This window comes from Corapipo altera, unplaced genomic scaffold (assembly GCF_003945725.1).
Source record: "Corapipo altera isolate COAL_440 unplaced genomic scaffold, ASM394572v1 46, whole genome shotgun sequence".
Taxonomy (NCBI): domain Eukaryota; kingdom Metazoa; phylum Chordata; class Aves; order Passeriformes; family Pipridae; genus Corapipo; species Corapipo altera.
In genome coordinates, this window is record NW_020884883.1 from 181,320 (window position 1) to 202,777 (window position 21,458).

At 35.6% G+C, this 21,458-nt stretch overlaps 2 protein-coding genes across 3 annotated transcripts in view; one reads left to right on the forward strand and one right to left on the reverse strand.

Moving 5' to 3' along the window:
* Positions 1–21,458, reverse strand: part of MCPH1 (microcephalin 1) — a 121,118-nt gene that overhangs the window by 35,435 nt on the left and 64,225 nt on the right.
* Positions 1–21,458, forward strand: part of ANGPT2 (angiopoietin 2) — a 41,037-nt gene that overhangs the window by 838 nt on the left and 18,741 nt on the right. Inside the window, exon 2 of one of the 2 annotated variants that reach the window (XM_027641084.1) lies at positions 20,422–20,577. The exons of the other annotated variant lie outside the window; for it this stretch is intronic. Coding sequence (XP_027496885.1) covers positions 20,422–20,577 — 156 coding nt within the window. The remainder of the gene's footprint in view (positions 1–20,421; positions 20,578–21,458) is intronic. 2 annotated transcript variants of the gene reach the window in all.

Genomic DNA, 21,458 nt, shown 5'->3' on the forward strand with positions numbered 1-21,458 from the left:
TGAAATGTGATTTTAAAACTTGGATGCAGAAATTAACCTATTAAGCACCATTGATAAAGAACTAATTCTAAGCAAAGACTGCAAATCAGACTTGCAGTGAAATTAGCCCTGTGAAGTGATAGAATTTCAAGAAAGTGCATTAGAGGATATTTTTTGCATCCTGTAACATTCCCACTCAAATGTACAACATTCAAGGGAAAATATTCTGGAAAAGGTGTTGAAGATGCCACAGAGCTTCCTTTAATGCAACTCCATTGGACCTAAAGGAAAATGACACGTTTATTGCCAAAGTGGCAACATTTGTAACATTATACCTGAAAGTCGCAACATTTCTATCTGAAAGAGCAGAAGAAATTTTGCTGTATATATTCTTAATATTACTGGAGAATTAACCTGATAACTATTTTACATTATAGAAAATCATCTGATTCAAAATGCTATGCAGTTCAAGAGATTTTGATTTAAAACCCCTTTATTTCACTAGTACCTGAAAAAGAGTGAAAAAATAGTTTAACTGCATAATAAATTTGTAAGCATTTATGTTCTGTACCAAGATGCCTATCTTCTCAGCAATAAATATTTTGAGGACTTGACTTTGTATTTCCAAATAGGTGTTCCAGTGATGTCATAATTTTTTTTTTAAATGTAAGAAATATGTGTTGGAAATGGAGAGAATTCAGTTTTCTACAATAAGTAGCCACTTCATACATAGCTATAAAATAATTTTGCATTAGGGTTCACTTCTCTCATCAGTTACAAAGTTACAGAACTAGTATGATATAACCAAAGAAACCTGCTGGCAAATTTGAGTGTAAGAAACAGAAGTAGACAAACACAGTGTTTTCATCAACCTGTAAATGAGTCTTGAAGCTTAAATCCAAAATGCATACACTTGAAGGCTCCAGTGTGGGACTCTAAATCTCTCTTTATGGGTTTAGGATGCTTAATTTAGGCACCCAAATAATGTCAGTTAAGTAGCTCTTGTTTTTTTAATCTAACAGGCAAACATACTTCTCTCCACATACATACTTACCATTCTACTTGTTAATTTACAATGCTCACTATTGTAGTGTTAAGACCAACATTAACAGATGTGCAATGCAAGATGAAAAGCACACAAAGTAAAACAGTCCAATCTACCGAGCTGCTAAGCAATTTCTTAACATAAATAGTAAAACCACACAAGACTCCAGTGCTAAATGCTACTTAAGTAGGCAAACACAGTATCATAAGTGGCATCAGGTAAACGGAAACCAGTAAACAAATTCCAGCATCCTTATTTAGTAAAAAATATGCTTTTTCCTGTTAGTCCCTGGGAAATCAGTTCTAAGAGGAATAGGATAAGTATCTCTAACCCATTCTTTGGAGGATTGAAAGACAGATTATGATTTACTAGACAGAGAAATGTTTCTTTTATTTGAGCAAAGACTTCCAAATAAGATGTTTTAGAATAGCCTGATTTTTTTTTCTAGCTGTTCCACAGCTAAACATCCTGTAAAATAATTGCTGTTTGCTTTTTTCAGTATTTTAACACCTGTTCTTAATGTCATCTGTTTTGTTCACAAAGAACCTCCAACAAAAAGTAGCTTTTCCTCAGATTTGCTTTGCTAGAGACACCTGGTCTGCAAGTGAAGATGAAAAGCAAACAATAACCTCTAAAGTTGTTTAGAGTTTACTTGCTGTTCTTTTTAAGGTCACTAACACACATTCCTAGGTTCATATTTCAATTTATCAAAATATAATGCAAGATCAGTCAAGGCAGGGCAAAAAAATTGTGTTCACTTAATTTTTTTAGTGAATTGAAAGTGTAATATGAGACTGGTTTTAAAAATAACCTGACATTAACTTGCACAAAAATCTGCATTAGGTCTTGCTCTTTAAAAGTTACTTCTGTTCATTTAAGAGGCAGCAACTCTTTTGTTTTGAAGTTGTGTAAAAAAAATACAGTACAAACTACAAAAGTGTGAATTAACTTTAAACGTTGTTCCTGAAGTATTGCACATCCCCAAACATTTTTACACACCTCCCCCTCTCCTGCCTTTAATCCATCAACTAAAGGAAATGTTCTGTTTCTGAATGAACACTGGGTTGTATGAATGGAACAGCATGGGAAGTGTGCACTTCATCTGCTTAATGGACAAACACAATGGGAAGAAAATGAGTTACATACATCCAGGTTCTTTTCTGATCTGCTTCTGTGTAGAGAGCAAAAGAATTCTTTCTACAGTTATTACAAATTGCTTCTTCATGAAAATACGTTTTTTTTTGGTCTGAACTTTAATAATGCGTTATGCTACTACTGTACATGCCATACATAAAACTGGAGAATGTCTTTTGAAAAGTAGATTATGTTTAAGCATTCCGATGACATACTAGAATAAACCACTATTCCACCTAATCCAGTGTTTAGCAGTAAGCCAGTAAGTGATACTGTGAAGCAAAGGTCAAAACCCTAGATGAACCATGTGGCAATATACCTGAAATGAACTTTTCTCTTCGCCTTTCCCTACTTTAAGATCAATTTATATACTTAAGAGTAAGATTTTTTCTAATGTGCATGTCAGCAGGGAGAGTAAACCTCTCAATAATAAAATCTTCAATTAATTTGAGAGGATAGCAGACTGGTACACAGATGAGATACAAGACTGGAAATTTTAAATATAGATATGTATATTGGCTATTATACTTTGGAACTTTTTTGTTTTCAGATATTCCTAAAAGACAGGCAATTCCTTTCAGTTCAACAATTAAACAAATTTCTTTCTGAATAAATGTCAGCTTTACCATTTGGATCATGGCATTTGTAGTCAAGGAACTGCATTTTTTTCAGGTATTAAGACATTGAAATAACTGAATGCTGACTTGAATTTGCTTCTTAGCACACTGACTAGACTATTGCTCAGGAGATATGACTGTCCAAAGCGATAGTGTAAAAGCAATAGGTAATTTTTTCTTAGTTTTTCCTGTTGCAAACAGCTGAAAACAATGTATGATCAAATTGCTTATAGCAAATGGAATATAGGTAATTTATTTGTAGTTTATCAGCAGATCAAAAGACTAGAAAATAAAAGTCTGTGTTGGGAATCAACATTTTAAACCTAAGACTAGAACTTCATTCTGAACCATCCCAGCAGAATGGTGGATGCACTGCTGTTAGAAATGCGGTATCTTTGTATACACTGAAATGAGATTCATTTTCCCTTGTCATGATATCCTGAAAGCCAAAAACCCTTTGTCACTTTGAAAGATGTTTCTTCCTAAAGCACAACAAAATCAGATGTTTTAATATATACAAGAATGAATGCTTGTAATTTTTGATAAGTAATTACCAATGAAAGGTTATAATTATTGTCGTACTGAAGTTCATTTCTCAAATACAAAATGATATTCTGACATACTGTCATCCAAAGCCATCTGCACACAATGGATAAAGACAAATATATTGTACAGTGTTGGATTTTGAAGTACGCAAGACATGATTCTGCCTCTGAATCCCACATTCCTTTCTTAAGTAATGCATCTGTTTTTACTTATTGTGAAAAGTGCTTGTTTCTGTCTGTCAATGATGTATTTGCTAAGCAAAAGAGTACTGGCAGGACTCAAAAGAAAATATGTTTTTACTTTCAGATTAGTACATGTTACCAGATAAAGTTTCCACAGTATTTTAGATGATATAACTATGTAGTTTATTGTTGTATATCCTGTAGGTAAATTTCAGTGAAAGGATTTGAAATTACACTTTTGCATGTGTTTAAAAACTACGTTGTAAAGACCATTTCTGCATCATTCCAGAAATACCAAATTGGTGATACAGGTATGAAACTGTACAAAATCACTAAAGAAGATGAGATTTTTCTTGCACAGATATACAAGACAAAATTAAAGTTGACAGTTTGCCATCTCTGAGATGTTATCAGTAAAAAATGTGATAAACAGAGGCTTGTTTTACTGAACTAGTCGTTTGCTAGCATTCAAGATATATTTTTTTGTGCTTTGTGATTAACATGATCATAAACTTCTCATCTTTGACTGGTCCAAACAGCAAATTGGGAGACTTTCTCCATCAATTATCAATATCAAGTGCTTAATTTCCCTTCTTTTTCTTTCTTCAAGTGTACATATAGGAAACGAGCTTGGAGATGCCTGAATTGCCAGTTTCCAGTCCTTTTAGTTTGCATATAACTTATACAATTTAAGAGCATAACCTTTAGAATATCTTTGAAACTTTGGCAGATAGACTGAGGTTCAGAATGGTGTTTCTTTTACAGACAATTATCTTGTTACTGCTCCTCTTTTCTTGTTCATTATGAACAAATTCATCAGTGTGCATCTCCCCTTAATTTACCAAGAGAAACAATATAATTTGCTTGATTCCTAAACTATCACATATGTATTGCTTAGAATGGAACTTACCCTAGAAGACACAGACACCCATTTCCAACCTTCAAACTGTGACAACTAATATCTTCAGCGACTGTATAATACTGTCCTTTACATAGTAGAGTATTTGCTTTTGAAAATGCACCACATTATTTGATTTACAATACTAAGCAGCTTAGTTAACTACTATTTCTTTAATAACTTTTTACATGCTTTAATTCAAGAGCCTCTTGTTGCATCAGTTGTTCCATGGGGTTTTACATAGCTTTAGCTGAAAGCCAGGATGGGGGCAAAGCAAGACAGTATTCCACCACTGTTCCCATTGTTATAAGGCTAGACATGCACAATGTTGCCAACTGATTTAGAAGACACAGTGTCATATCAGATTAGGGTCTACAACAGAGAGGTACCACTCATGGATCATTCTCTGGAACTTGGGAAAACCAGAGTTTCATCAGGTGCCTCATTAATTAGCTCCCTAGAGTAAGTTCAGTCTGCCTCTTCAGCCTGGAAAAGAGAGAAATAGTGGAATGGAAAACTTAATAGAAATCCTCCTTGAAGAGGCAGATCTATCAGCATTGCTGAAGAAGTTGGGAAAGCTAGCATGCTGCATGGCTCTCACCCTGCATATTACTGTGGCACTGAAGTTTGTAAGCCTCAGAATCTAGAGAGGTAGAAGGTAGAACTGTGGACGAGAGTGCAAATATTATATGAATATATAGGTAAACATTATGCTTCCCACTTGTAAAAATCAGCTTAGGTACAAGAGTCAAAGCAGAACTGATGGCTTTTTCATAGAGTTTTGTGTCTCCCTATTCCCACATTCTGACAGAATCATAGAATCACAGACTGGTTTGGGCTGGAAGGGATCTGCAAAGATCATCTTGTTCCAACCCCTTTGCTGCGGGCAGGAGCATCTTCTGCTATACCAGGTTGCTCAAAGCATCATGTAGCCTGGCCTTGAACACTTCCAGAGATGGGGCATCTCCAACTTCTCAAGGCAACCTCTTCCAGTGTCTCACCACTCTTATTGTAAAAAACCCCAAAAGCCTTCCTGGAACAGAAGATGCAAGTTGTAATTTCAGACAAAAATGGTTTCAGCATCTAGTTAACAATAAGCTACTGATGGGAGCCCTAAGGATTCCTGTACAGACTGCAGAAGGGAAAATAGGAGAAGATGACTCCTGAATAAAAAAATATTTCATGTATATACTAGTATCTGAAACAAGACTGTCACACACAGAAAATATTTTGGTAGGATGCACCCTAGGAATTCTGTCACTGGTAATAACAGCGAAAGCAATGAACAAGCCATGTGTCAGTGGACCGTAGAACCTTCAAGAAAAGGAAAATTTCCATGGCACTGAACAAGAAGTTTCAGAAATAAGCAAAGACAATTTTATCTGCTGTTTTATTATTTGAATTTCTCAGACTGGCCAAATATAAATTACAGGTGGAAAAACAATAGGAACATCAGATAATAGAAAAAGGCAAAGCATTTTGGGGAAAAAAGGTATAGCACAGTAATTTAATATTAAGAAGTGCCTTAGAGATATGGCACATTACACACTGTTAAACCAAATAACGTCACACATATACAGTAAGTTAAAAAGTGCTTTACAAATGGAAATAGTGTGATCATTTCATTTTCTTTAACAGACATTTCTAGGAAACGGGGCAGAGGCAAAAAAAGAATTGTATTTATTCTCTAGTAAGAATAAATGAAATACTGTTTCGTGAACTTGAAGTCTATTCCAAGTAAACCAAGCTCAGAGGAGATGTTAAAGAATTTCTTGGGTTACAAAATCCAGATCTATGTTTTGTATAAAAAAAAATCCCACACCTAAACAGTTCTGCAAACACTCATTGTGTCATTTTCCAAACTGCCTAGGGAAGGCATTACTACTCCTTAAATGCCTTTTAAAATTTCTTTTTTCCATGATCCAAGTAATTACTGAAAATTCTGTCAGTTTTTATCTGTCTGTAGAACAGGTTAACCCCAAAATTAAGATGTTGTTTACAAAGCTCAGCAAACATATCCCACACTTTGTATGACTAAAAGATATCTGTTCTCTTTCCAACTTTGAGCACATTATGGCTTAGTCTGGAGAGAGAGAAGGAAGCTACAGGAACTTTTCTGCTGTCTTTATACTGCCCATATGTAGCTTTATAAGTTTAGCTAACAATCTTCCAGGAGCCTACTAAGGTCATAAAAAGGTCTTACTGCTAAAGAGAGATAGAATATGCAACCCTCTCTCTATTAACTTCCCTCTCTATTAATAAAAATATGGATAGAAATCTAGTATTCTTCACAGCTACATTATTCACAGCAGCTGTAAGGAAGCATTTTTCCCTGCAGATGACGAAATACTTCAGAATTCTTAGATGACAGCAACTTTCTTTCCAATTTAGCTCTCTCTGAGGATTCCTGTTAAACCCAAGTGGCATATAAGTGTCCTAGCTTTGCTCATACTCCCTTTAATACCATAGGGAAAAAATATCTTTTTAGTTCCTTATTTTTATTCAGATCTCAAGCATCATAATAGCGTTTTAAAATAAAAAAAAAAACCAATCAAAACTCTAGTTTCTTTACCCTCTGAGGAACAAAATATCAACTTTCTATCATTGATTTGTGTCAGGTATTAAAATCAATGTGTTGTGGTAACATGCTGAGATCTTAACAGACTATTTTATTGAATATCTAGGTATGAAAACTTATTATTTAGGTTTCCAGAACAGGGAGGAGGGGAGGGAAAGCCTTACTTGATACATTATAGCTCTTTCAATATTAGTAACTGAAATTCTTTTAACAGGCTTGTTAGACGCTGTAGTATCTTTTAACAATATAATTATCAAGAAATTGAAAATAGCTATGTGCATTTCGAAAACTGTGCTAAAGCATTGTAGAGGACCATAGTAATTCAGTATAAAATCAAAACTAGCGTATTAGAGCATTCCAGTGTGGTACAGCATAATCATTCACACAACTGTCATAATTTGAGATACTTCAGAAGCAGTGCTTTAGTATTTTTTTTAATAAATCGTTTGTCAAAACCACATGAAAACACACTAAGCAAATGTTTGATCTTTATCACTCCACTTAAAAGACCTTTTTGACAGGGAGAAAGAAAAACAAAGTTCTCGCCTTTGGAGAAAATAATTGTATCCCTTTAAAAATGGCAGGATCTTCTCAAAATCTCTAGTATAAAATGACTGAGCACTGTATTAAGCCCCGTCCAAACAACAGCTCTGCAGACCTGTTCATTCTCACGCTGCAGGCATTAGGAGTCATTCACCTCCTGCACTCACGGTATCAGCTTCATCGCTATGCTTGCTTTTGGTTCAGGCCTGCACCTGATGCACGTGATCCTGGAAGGAAAAAGCCTCTTTGTTCCATTCTGTCAGGGTGTGGGAATGGGGAGACACCCAGCTCAGTGGAAAGGACATTTCCTGGGCAATAGCCATAGCCCCCATATCAGCTCCCTTACACATGAAGTGACGTCTGTGTACAGCAGGGGTGTTGTTCATCATGTGACCTGATGCACAGATTGACACTGAGGTATCTGAGTAATCTGAGAGGTTTAATTTTGATTGCTGGCACTCAAAAATCATTTCAGTCTTGTCCTCCTTGACAGAACTTGTAGATATCATCCTATGAAATTTCATATACTTCCTTTAGGTCTTTTCCCATTATGTTCTGTGCAACAATTTCCCTCCTCATTTTCCACTTACAAGGTGTAACTACCTGCAAGATACTAGTTCAAATCCACAGTTTCGAAGTGACATATAAACCAGCACCTTAAGGAGAATGTGCCAATCAGTCAAGAAGCAGTAGCCTCGTTTTTCCATGGTACCAGCTGTCAACTGACAATCTCGGCTGTGAAAAATGTTAATATTCAAACATCAAAAAGCTGCAGATCAGGACCGAAATATATGTAGCAATGGAAAACACACTTGCCGTACTTTACTACTGTATTAATAAATACCCTGTCCATTGAGGCAGTTTTCTTACTCAAGAAAATTCCCTGGTGAAGACTTAATGAAACAATGTTCATATATTTGCTTTTCTTTTCAGAAATTTCTTTTATAAACAGGGAATTCAACTATTCAAAGGGAACCCTAATCCAGTTTCTTAATACAACTTAAAAAAATTGGATAAAGTAGGCAAAAGATAGCTTAAGTGAATAAGTAAAAAAGACAAAATCTTGTGTTTTCTGCTTTTAAGAAATTGACTTAAAAACTCCTGAACTTCCTTGCATGAGGTCTGAACTTTGACCATATTAACTATCCTTGTGTTTTCACTTACATTAAACTGTCATCCTGATAGCAGATTTTCTCTCAGATATAACGTTTGCCTATAAAGTAATAGTAAATTAAAAAATCCTATTGTAACTGTTACTGGAGCCTTACTGAGAAGGTTTTCTGAAAAGTACTCTGACATGACGAAAGAATGTTCAAATAACTAGAAGGTAAGCCCCAAGACTAATAACCTAACCCGTAGAAAGAGTACAAACTGCAACATATATAAACAATCTGGCCTGCTGAAATCTTAGCACATACAAGCAAGGATTCTGACAATTACAGTTTACCAGCTACGGAAGAAAGTTTAAATATAGTTAGTAATACTCTAATTTTTTTCCCCTGACACAGAAGTTTATTTGACTTGCATCTAGAGAAAACTTAGGCATGTCTTGAGTTCAGCTTCTTTGTTATGGTAAACTTTATTATTTTAAAAAGGCTCTGAGGACAGCATACAAAAACCTAGCTCTGCTCTAAACGAGTAGAAAAATTCCCATTGACTTCTTAGTTTCACTAAGAAGTATTAAAAAAATTACTGAAAAAAGTATTTTAAGTTGGTAATGGAGTAGATGTGTGCTTTAAGGCTTATTTCATGTGGACTACCTCTAAGTAAGTAAGGATGCTATTGGAATAGAAAAAAAAAAGCGATAACTTTAATCAGAAGGAAATAAACATTTTCCTTTTCTTGTCCCTCTCAAGTCCATGTGGGAGTAACATCTCCCAAGAGTCTCATCCAGTCAAGTCCTTCACACTCACCATTTTCCTCAGTGAATTTCCTTCCAACTACACCATGTTTTTTAAACTTCGAGCAAATCAGACAATTCCTTCCCCCAGCTGGATTTAAGAGCAGTCTTCCAGTCCCCTTTTGCAACTCACTGCCATTAAGAATTCCTATCCGTGATATGTCCATTTTTAAAATTCTGCTCACACAGATTCATTTCAGGGTTTTTTTTCCCTCCTGCTTCTTTCCCTCTGTTAAAGCTATCCAGCTTCCTGCCTGTCTCTTTTCTCTATGTTCCTTCTCATTCAGGATTCTCACTCTGGATTTGTTTTTCCTTATTGTCAGATTTGGTTTTAACCTTCAACTGCATGGATATTCTCCTGAGAGTTCACAGAATTATAGAATGGTTTGGGTTGGAAGGGACCTAAAAAGTCACCTAGTTCCAACCACCCTGCTGTGGGCAGGGGCACCTTCCACTAGACCAGGTTACTCTGAGCTCCAAACAATCTGGCCTTGAACACTTGCAGGGATGGGGAGTCCAAAACTTCTCTTGGCAACCTGTTACAGCGCTTCACCACTCTCACAGCGAAGAATTTCTTCCTACTATCTAGCCTGAACCTACTCTCATTCAGCTTAAGGCCATTCCCCCTTGTCCTATCACTACATGACCCTGTGAAAAATGTTCTTCTGCAGATTTCTTGTAGTACCTCCAGGTACTAGAAGGCTGCTCTAAGGTCTCCAGACCTTCTTTTCTCCAGACTGGAAAATCCCAGCTGTCTCAGCCTGTCTTCATAGGAGAGGTGCTCCAGCCATAAGATCATCTTTGTGGCCTTCCTTTGGACCCACTCAAACAGGTCCACATCCCCTTCTTATGCTGGATGCAGCACTCCAGGTGGAGTACAGAGTAGAGGGGCAGAATCACTTCCCTCGACCTGCTGGCCATGTTCCTTTTGATGCAGCCCAGGACACAACTGACTTTAGGGGCTACAAGTGCACATTTCTGGCTTACATTCAGCCTCTCAACCACCAACACTCCCAAATCCTCCTCCTTAGGCCTGGTCTCAGTCATTTACTGGCAAGTGTGCATTTATGCTTGGGATTGCCCTGACCCAGGTTCAGGACCCTGCACTTGGCCTCGTTTAAATTTATGAGGTTTGTATGGGCCCACCTCTCAAGTCTGAGACAGATAGCTTCTTTTCCTGGCTAGGTGCGTGTAGTATCAACGTCATTCTACTTTCTCTGTTACTCATCTTGAGAGCAGAGTCTTGCATCCAAGAGTCTCTGGAAAGTGCATATAGAAGTCTCCCTCTTAAGTGGCCCTTCCCATCAGATCTTGACAGACAGGGAACAGTGTCCTCCTATAAAATACCCATCCTATAGCACATAGCTTTGGTTCTCAGCCATTTTTGCTGAGAGTTCCTCCTCTTCTCCTACTATTAATGCCAATAGTATAATTTTTTTGGGGGGGAGGATCTGGCTTCAGTTTCTGGTCTTCATAGAAGAGCACCAACTGGCAGCTGCCTGGTGTCAGGCTTTCAGGAGCACTGACTGGAACTCAGCTCAACCGGTGACTTTCCATGACTGCCTGAGTGCTTAGGGGGTACCACAGACAAAGAGGAATTATTGGAAGAAATGGATGGAAAGACTTGTCATCTTGTTCCTGTTCCAAAAAATTAAACTGCCTGCTTTTAGATGGATAATCCTAGGTATTGAGGCAAAAAAAAAAGTATTTTTTAATCAGGATTATATAATTTAAAGTATTTTTTTTTGTATCACACACTACATTTTGTTTCTGTAATATGCTGCCTATATGTGCCGATCTTGCTTCCAAATATTTGTGTTTGTCCACTCTTAACAGAGTAGCTTAACACAGTAGCTTCCTGTTTTATCTTTCAAGCATGGAATTCCTCAGAAGCTTTTGCATTAAAGACTCTTAACTGTGCTAATGGAACAGCAAAGAGAAATAAATAAGTGGCATTTGACAAGAACATATCAAGATGATCATTTTTTAAACTAAGCCAAGGTTAACCTGAGCTTCTGTTATTTAAGGCAGCCCTTAGTGCTTTCTGTAGTTAGAGTTAAACCTATTTTGGTTTTGAGTCCTGTTTCCCCTGCCCAGTGTTTTGGAAACTTCAGGGAAGTTCTCTCACAGGTCTGGTCCAGCAAGTGAGGAATTTTCAGGCTGGTGATGTAAATGTAGCAGCTTTCCAGACACCCCACCTCCTCAAGTCCATCTAACATATTATCAATGGAAACAGTAAAAAAAGATGCAGCATTTCTTACAAAAAAGAGCTACAGCACTTGACAGGAAATTACTTTTCTTCCCCCCTGCATTCTTAGTAAAGAAATTCAGTTCTTCAAAACTGAAATCAGCAGCTGACATGTACTTCCCCAAAGTCTTGAGCATTAAAAATTTTCAGGCCTTCAGCTCAAATGACTGGTTGTCTCTTGCTAGCATCATCATTGAAACTTCTTCAAGAAAAAGATCTTAGAAAAGCTCCATAAACTATATTTAGAAGCCAGTATGTTGCAAAGTTTAAGAACTACTAAAATGCTTTCAGTTTCCTTATCTGTGAAGTTTAAAAGGAAAATCTAATGATTTTTCATGCTGAAAGATGCTCTGTGAACACAGCTCTGAAACAGGAGACACCCAGTTTTATAGCTCACAAAAGGGACTAATTGTGTTCCACAGCTTCCTAACTAGTTTGATCCTTGAACTCCAAATCATTCTTCCTTCTGGTTGGAAGTGGAATGCAAGATGACTGCTTCCCTAGAAAGCAATGCTGAGAATGAACTGTGAATGCCTAGCTCTTTTTCATTTCCCCAATAACATGCTTTGAAAAGAGGAATTTGCTTCATATTTCTTCACAAACTTGTACTCTGATTTGCTTGGTCACATCATGAGTTATTCTTTAAAATAGGCAGTCCTGTTGAAAGAGGAGTTCATAAAAAAATCACTTGATATTCTAAGTTGAGATAAAAATGATAAATGACTTTATCTGTGGCAGACAAATTTGCTAAATATTTTGTAAAGTTTATAAGGCTACGTAGCCAATGTTTTTCATAAAAAATGTCATAAGTATCCCCACCAGCATATCTGATAGCAAGTTTATTTCAGCTGCCTAATACTCAGTGGAATGGATAAAAATACAGAAATGGGAAAGGGTTATTTAGATCTGGGATAGCAAGTGTTTTTTCAGATGTCACCTTTTTAGGGCAGAATCTCATCTTTTCACCAGTCTGGTAAAGTCCTGATTCCCCGATGGTAGCACACAAGTACAAGATATAACTGAAAACATGTAGGCTTGTCTCCAAAAAGTTTGAATATTCAATTTGTGAAATTACAGCTGAATGTCACAATCTAGTATTTAAAAATTAAATATTGATTAGCAGTATTTCTTATACTGTTTATACATAAAGAATTCTAATTTTGAATATGGATGGCTTGTTGCATATAAAAAAATATTTATACTCATATTAGTGAATGGCAGAAGCATCACTGGCTTCTTGTCTTCCTGGCTTCAGTGCTACTGAACTTCGGCAAAATGCCATTCATGACTCATACTATTTATTTATTTATTCTTTATTTTTAGACTAATGGGAACTTTATGAATTCCTTCCCTGATTTCTAAGAGAAATACCACTTAGCTGAGATCCTGAAAAATGGTGATTCAGAATCTTAGATTACTGCCTTAATGAACAGCCTTAATTCTTAATGAGTTTGGTTAATCACTAAATAATTGATTTTAATTTTGAAGATGTTGCTGTTAGTTTTTTTTTTTAATTCTTTTCTTATCTAAATTCACACTATTAAACGGTTGTCAAGGTGACTATTTAGTTTCTATTAATAACATTTTTTTGAAATCTCAAGAATATTTTTCATTTGCAATTTAATGTACAACTCCCCAAAAATGCTCCATAGAAACTATAAGCATCATATACAGTATGAAGAACCCATGTCATCCTCCAAATGACAAAACACATGAAAATGCACATTAGTTAGGAAAGCAGTAGTGTAGTATCACATGTACAAAACAAGCTCAGCATCTGGAATGGTGGGAGCTCAACTCTACATTAGCCTTTGGGACTGTTTCAGCTCTCAAAGTCTCTTCCCTTTTTCTTTCTTTTTTGCTTTTTCTACATCATCATTTGCATTGTAACATTCGTAGTTAGTTCAAAACATACAGTAGAAAGCATGATTGTGCCGTAATAACTTTTGGTATTAGGTACAAAATACTTCCATTCAAGAACAGAGAGTGAAAGTCATTCTTCATAAATATTTGCATAGACAATGAAGGCATTTAATGCATTTTGTTTCATGTTATATTAATGAAATATTTAGTTTTTATTTAAGTAGATTATTGCCAGTAAAGGGGGGGGGGGCGATTTTTTTCTGCTAGCAAGCGTAAATTACAAAAGCATAACAAACAGCTTTGTCTAAATGTAATGTAATCAGATGTGAGAATAACCTGGTAAGCTTTCATTTAATGCACAAGAGTCATTAACAGAACCATCTCCTGTGTATCATTTAAAGTCTGTATTTACTATTTGAACAATTAGCATTTAAATCTTTAGCGTTTTATTACACAATTTTAGCTTGAATATTTTCCAGTAAATCTCAGCTCACTTCCAGATAGTATTCATTTATGATGTGTTTTTCACCTTTTGTTTGCTGACAGGAAAATGAGATAAGAGAAAAATCTTAGCCAGAGGTCTGGACAGGCAGACATGTTCAATACGGCATGTAAGAATCTAATAGCGTAGAGACATCTCAAGCATTCCCATATACATTCCCAAAAGAATTTTTTCCTCCCTTGAGAAACAGCACATAGACCATAGGGACATCCTGCTTTAGGGAAAAAAGAAAAAAAAAATGAAAAAGATAAAAATGCAATTTAAAATGTTGCTTTTTTCCTTCTGCAGAGTAATATTATTTTCCAAAAGTTATAAGCTACTAAAATTGATAAATGACTTTCAGAAAACATAGAGAAATAAATTATTTTATTAAAAGCTGATTTAAAATAGCCTAAAGTCTGATTGATGGGGATTGATGCAATGCCCTTAAAAATGTTGTGTTCCCTTAGGTCTGTCAAGATAAATGACTCTTGGAAGGGATAGTGATCCTTCTATTTCTATTCTGACTTTAAGCAGTAGCAACATTGACAGACTGTGAAAACAAGTATGAAAAGCTATTCTAAAGAGAACAAAACCGAAATCTGTACAGTATTTTGGCTTCACAACAGCAATACAAAACACATAAAAGTGATATGGAAATCCAAATATAAGCGCACATGGAATGCCTGCCAATATGGTGCTCCATGCATTACATACATGCACATTAAGCAGCATATGTGGCATATATATATATATGTATGTAAAATACTACATATTGCTTATATGAACTGCTGTGATGAAATTGTGACTGTGTTTTCTTCTTTTTTAAAGACTACATTACATTTCACTGTTAACCATATCCAAGGATCCAAGTTGGCTCATCCCAAGAAACCCTTCCTCATGTAGAAACTTCAATTATACTACAAATAAACAATTTAAATATTTAGTATCTCAATTGGAAGTTAAGTACGTGAAAATAGTCTTTTAAAAAACTATATTTTTGTCTTTATGTACAAAAATGTATGTGTGAATCAGAAATTTAAGGATTTTATGGTATATAAGGATAACCTTCTACAATGAGACAACTGCACATTGGCACAGAGTTTGAAAAAAATGTTCCAACTTACGGGCTAAATTCTACTTCAGATGACTCATGAAGAAACCAGATGTGGCTACAATCCAAAGATCACTGCCACTCTGAAAAAAGGGCAGGGCAACTAAGACCAAGAATTACTGGGTTAAAGATAACTCAAGACATCTGGAGTGTGAGAAGTAGGAAGGTCTCATCTGTACTCTGAAAACGTATTTTGAAGAGAACTGATGAGACTCATCAGCAGTTTTTGTACTTTGCCCTGTCACTAGAACTCAGCAAAACTGATTATGGATGCTTAAGTACATTTTCCATCTTGCTCACTTTTGTGAATATACCAAACATCTTGAGGAATAAAATACCCCAAGGATGATGACCACAGGTATTGGAAGGGCTGATTAAGTTCCTATGGTTTAAATTCACACAGGTAAATTTTGCATAAAGCACAGGACATTTTTAGTAGGAATGTGAGAACAATAACTCACAAAGTTTTTGACAGTTTAATGTATGTATCACATCTCGCTCCTATGCAGAAGAGAACACCTAAAAGTTGTAGATGCATGGGGTTGTAAAAGCATGGCAAAAGCCAAAATGGTTCAGAAAAAAAAAGCTTACAAATTTTTATTACCAAACTACACACTTGGCCTGGAAATTGGCACATGTTTGCCCCTATCTTCTAATAATAAGAGTAATAAAAGAACAGCTGAGAAGGTGTCCAATGTCCTTGTGGTGCCACCCAGGCTTTGGAGGGATACCTTTTTATAGGTGAGTTTTCCCCACCCTGGGATTAAGTTTCTCACTCTTCACGTAAATGAGTCATCACACACAATCCGTTCTTTTGGACTTTTACAGAAATGGGTTGGGGGACTTTGAGGGTCTTTTGATGGTCTTGATCCCCCTCTCAGTTGACAGTCTGTGCCTTACTGCCGAGTCCTCTACATATGTCAAACACTGTAGCTTCAAATGCACATTCAAAAAATGCCTAGCTGTAAACACTGCATTTTCTGTTGCTAGGTTTTCTGCTGGATCTACTCCACTCTTGGAAACTCAAAACAAAAGTTAGAGGAAAAAACACCATATACATGTCATTAGCCCTGAAATTTTCTCTGTATCTACATTACATGACTAAACATGCAATATGTGTTGTAATACAACCTGTTCATACAGGACACAGTACTATATTAAATATTAAACTCATATTTAACATTATCTCTCCCTGAAAATAAATGTTACAGTTGACAGAATCAGATTAGAAACATCAAGAAAATCACCAAACTTTATTTGGAAAGCCTGCTCCAACAACTGACAAATTCTATAAAATAAAATAAGCAGTCCATACTATTTGTACCATTTATATGGAGTAGCATTTGGCAAAGAAGTGATGTATGCATTCATGTAGCTATAAATGCTGCCAGGAACGTGACTGTTTAATTAGTACAGATTAAACATTTGGCAGAAAAGGACAAAAGCAAGATCTCATTTGTAACTGTAAATGAAAAAATTGGTAACTCAAAGCATCTTTGAAACGCAAAAATAAGTCACTGATTCTTTGTAAAATTGTTCTGCAATATGTACACAAACGATACGATAGCAGTCAGGAAGGCTTTTCATTTGAATAAGTACTGACAATTCTTCATAAAGGATTAATACTATATCTGCCAATGGTTAGAAAACAAATTCCTTTTAGTGCATACTCCACACGTTGTCTTTCTTTCTTGTCAATTTACAGCTTGCTTAAAAAAGGACACTCTTGGCTATAAAAGCAATGTGTTGGAACGTGTTCCACTATGATTGACCTGTCCTTGTTTTTTTGGCAACTTGGCTAAAGTATTTTCATCAAACTTTATGATTTTATATAATTTGAAGTAATAAACCACAACACAACCCCGAAGTGATGACCTTAGAGAATTTCTTCTCTCTAAAAATGCATCACTTTAACTGTTACAGATCTTAACTGTGAAATTATTTCAATTTTCCCAGCTTTTTTTGCAATGTAAACATACTTTGAGGCATGTTTTTTCCCATCTGTGCTTTCATTTTTATATTTACTTTTTTCCAAAATACATGCAAGCCAACTTCTTACACAAAAGATAGAATGTTTTATAAAAAAATCCCACAAAGAATCACTGAAATGCTATCAAATATTCATTCTTTCAAAAGTGAATGTATTAATACCTCTTTTCCTCTCCCCTGTAACTGCCTTAAGTTAGGACTCATTGATTGACCTACTCCCTCAAAAACAGAATTTCTGAAGGAATTTGCATCACTAATAGTCAGCTATGAGGTTTTGACAATTTCTTTGTCCGAAATAACCATCATGTAATCAAGGTTAAGATATATCAACACAATTCTTATATGCCAAATATTATCTGAATTAAAAGGAGATAAAAAATTATCTTCCCATAACTAGCTACGTGGCAAAGGAGAAATCTAGCCAATAATCGCTGCTGCACCCTCCAAATTGGAGCAAAATATTGAAGATGACAGACACGCTGTTCAAAACAAACTGCCAAACTTCCCAACTGACAGATGGGGACGGCAGCATTCATTCCTGTGTCTTTCCCTCCTTTAAATGACTCAGCCTATTCTTCTCCCTTCAGCAATTTCTGAGTGTGCTACTGCTTACAAAGGAAGGAGGCTCCTTTGCAGGAACTGATGAATGGTACTCTACAAAGAAATGTGCCACAAAGAACTGCAGTCTGGCAAAACGGCCGCTAATCCTCAGTGCTGTCAGTGAAGCTCAGCTGTGGCTGTGGGAACTGGAGCCTGAATTAAAATGTTCTTCCACCTCCCTCTCAGGGAAAGCAGAGGGTCTTGCTTTCTGAGAGTATGCAATGGGAACATGTTCTGCTCTCACTAAGGTCAGTGGGAGATGGTGGGCATTTTGGATGAACATCATTCTTTGAAGAAAGATGAAAGCACCTGCCACTTAAAAAAAATTAGGAAATATAGTTGTAAAAAGTCCTGCTTTCTACAGTTTTGCATTTTGTGATGAAGAGAGAGTGGAATATAAGCAGAGGGATGAGTGCGTACCTTGGTTCAGGTCAGGAAAAGAGATTTTATGATATGTACATGCAGAGAATGTACAAAAGTGGGAGAGGACTGGTTAATATGAAGTAAAAAACAGAAGGGATTTATGTAATCATGCTTTGTAGGACTTTTAGGGAAAAAACCCACAAGAAGCTCCAAAGCCACTTAATAGGTCAATATAATTTTGATGTTTCATGTCACTCTAAATTAGAATAAATAAGTCAGATAATGAAACTGGCTTTAAATCTTAATATAAATCCCTTTTGGTGTTCATATTTCGTGCTTTCAAGTAAGCACAGATACCATATTCCCTAAGTTACTTATTTAATATTTTTAAGTTGAAAAACAGATGTGAAGACTAACCATTAAACTGGAATCGAGATAATACTTCAATAATTTAGAATTCACCACATAAATGAGATTATTTCAAAGAGGTCAGATACTTGGAGATATGCTTATACTTACAGATACTCAAATAAGATAAATTATGAAAATGCAGATCTGTGTGTCTAAACAACTTCTTGCTAAGGCTGCAAGCATGGTGACAAGGGGTATAAAAATCTGGCAACCAGAACCACCAGATGCCTTAAATTGTAATCACAGGTTTTGCATACTGTAATCAGAGCAACCTTACAGCTGTGTGTTTGAAAAGGGCAATTCTCTAAGCCTACCACAAAATGTTTACCTTACCTTTAAGCCCAGAATTAACTCATTTTTTAGTTGTGTGTTTTGGAATAACTCAGCGATAACAATTTCAAAGAAGTCATGCAGTTCTGTAATCCCGTATGCGGAGATGACTTTGCTGAGATTCTCATTCTGATCTCTAGTGAAAAAGGAATCAACCCTGAAGACTGAGTTTTAATATCCACAACTATTTCATGAAAGAATCAAAGCTCATGAACAGTCTATCTTTGTTGATCTATTCATTGCTGTCTTTCTTTTTACTTTTTGTGGGCCTTTTTTTCTAAATTAAAGATGATGCAATATTTTCAATGCTTTCTCATACAGTAGCTCTTGATACCTGAGATGTCTCACGCCTTCTTTTTTTTTCTCTGTACATCCTTTTTTGCCCCCCATGCTTTGATAGAATATGAAATCATAAGATGTTTTTTCCTCACTGATATGGAAAGTAGCCATGCAGTAATGTTCAAAGTTTCTCCTTACTACAAGCCATCATTCATATCAAGATAGCATTATCAAAATAATATTTTCAAAAATTCAAGATATCAATCTGTTTTACCATTTTATTTAGATTAGGAATTGGTCATGTGTTATAATTTGTGCTTAATGACATTAGCTATTTGTTATTAGCTAGTATCCTCTTTGTAGGTACAGCATGAAGTTCAAAATTTATTATGGATCTCTTGTTAGAACAGTGTTGAAGTAGAACTTTGATTCTAGAAATTTCTAGAAATTTCACCAGTCAATGGAAAAAAATGAAATCATGTGGCCTGGATTTTTGAGCTCAAACATAAGCCATGAAAGAAATATGAAGTATTAGCAATGTTACTGAGAAAATGATATTAAAGAAGTGTGGACAAAAATCAGACTGCTTTTTGATAATCCAGACAGGTAGAAGGAGACATATATAAGGTTACTTTAATTTTATCCTTGCTATTTATTTTCTCCTTGCTTTCCTTGAAAGCTGGGTACTCTTTTATAATATGACTACTAAAAAAACCTAATTAAAGAAATTACTTCAGAATCGAGTATTTTAAACAACTTTTACATTCCTATATCCTAAGCATTTAAAGTATTTATAGGTTTTTCTACGGTTTCATGTCTTTATTTGAAATTCTCTCTGACAAAAATGTGCACGTAAGAGTTTTAAATGACATCTGACCTCTTCTCTGACTACTAGTCATGTGATGCAAAATGCTTTTGAAAATATTTAACTGTAAATACAGGAAGATGACTAAACTCTTAAACTTTTGTCTTCTAAAAAATTCCCATCGCTGCCAAAGCTGGTGAAGCTCCTCTGATGGTTAAAATAGTGGGAGCACTAAGGCAGAAAATCTTCCAAGTGCCCACAAGCATTCTTACCACTGTACCTTCTATCTACCACTGCAAATCTCTGTTCCTTCCCTTAGAAAATGAGTGGCCACACATTCCTTATCACGTTTGCCCTTCCTCTCAAAGAACTTAACATTGGGAAACTTTGCATAAATACATAACAAGGACAAGGAACAAATTTGTTTAGCAAGGCAGCAAGAAGGCTTACTGTACTACCTCCCTTTCCAACATTTTAAAGAATGCAACTATCTTCTCTCTTTCCTTTCCCATGTAGCTTGAGAATTACATCCAAGACAGTATGAAGAAAGAAATGGTAGAGATCCAGCAAACTGCAGTGCAGAACCAGACTGCAGTAATGATTGAAATAGGCACAAACTTACTAAATCAAACAGCTGAACAGACCCGCAAATTAACAGATGTTGAAGCACAAGTAAGTAATGAATTTCAACCTAAAAATGCTTCTGCTTCCCAAATACTACAACTACACATTTAACACCATTTATTGTTACACTATTTAGTTCAACAATTAGAAGTCAATCATTATCACCAAGAGCTGCACCCAGCCTAAGGATACATTAGTATTTGATAATACCTAGTTCCATCTCAAGCCCAGTGTTGTCACCTGAGTGATTTCCTTTACAGCAGGATTTGAAGTAAGTCTAGCAAGATAACTGTTACATTAATCTTTAAACAGAATGTACTTAAAACTACTATACTATATCTAAGCATCAGTTGGGTCCTAGTGTGCTTTCATTCAACCTTCATTGTATATCTCTGTTGATTATTCACCACTTTAGCTAAAAGAAAGTTCCTTCAAACTGCCTTTGCTCCATTTACCAGGTTCATTGCTTCTTAAAACTGAAACTTTTCTATTTTTTTTTTAACTTGTCAAGAAAAACGTGTCTTTTTAATGAATGCTTCCACAGATACTCTAAGAAGGCTTCTAGAAAAGCATATTCACACAGAAGTAAACCTGCCTGCTGTACATATTATTTGCTAAGTTACTTTAAAAAAAGGGTTTATCTTTAATTATGGTTTAATTAAAAAACATTAACATTCTGTTAAACAGAATGCAGATACTAATAGGAGGACAAGTCCAATCAATGTAGAATGGCATGCATTTGTATTTTTGCAGACATGGTGGGAAAATTCAGACATATAACTGCCAAAACACATAATGAACATAGCATGCAGCACATAACATTTTATATAATATAAATAGCATACAAAATCTAAAATCCTTGTTAGACATTTTACTATCTGTAGAATTCATCCAATGAATAAAATTCCACTTTTTAACAAGCCTTTGTG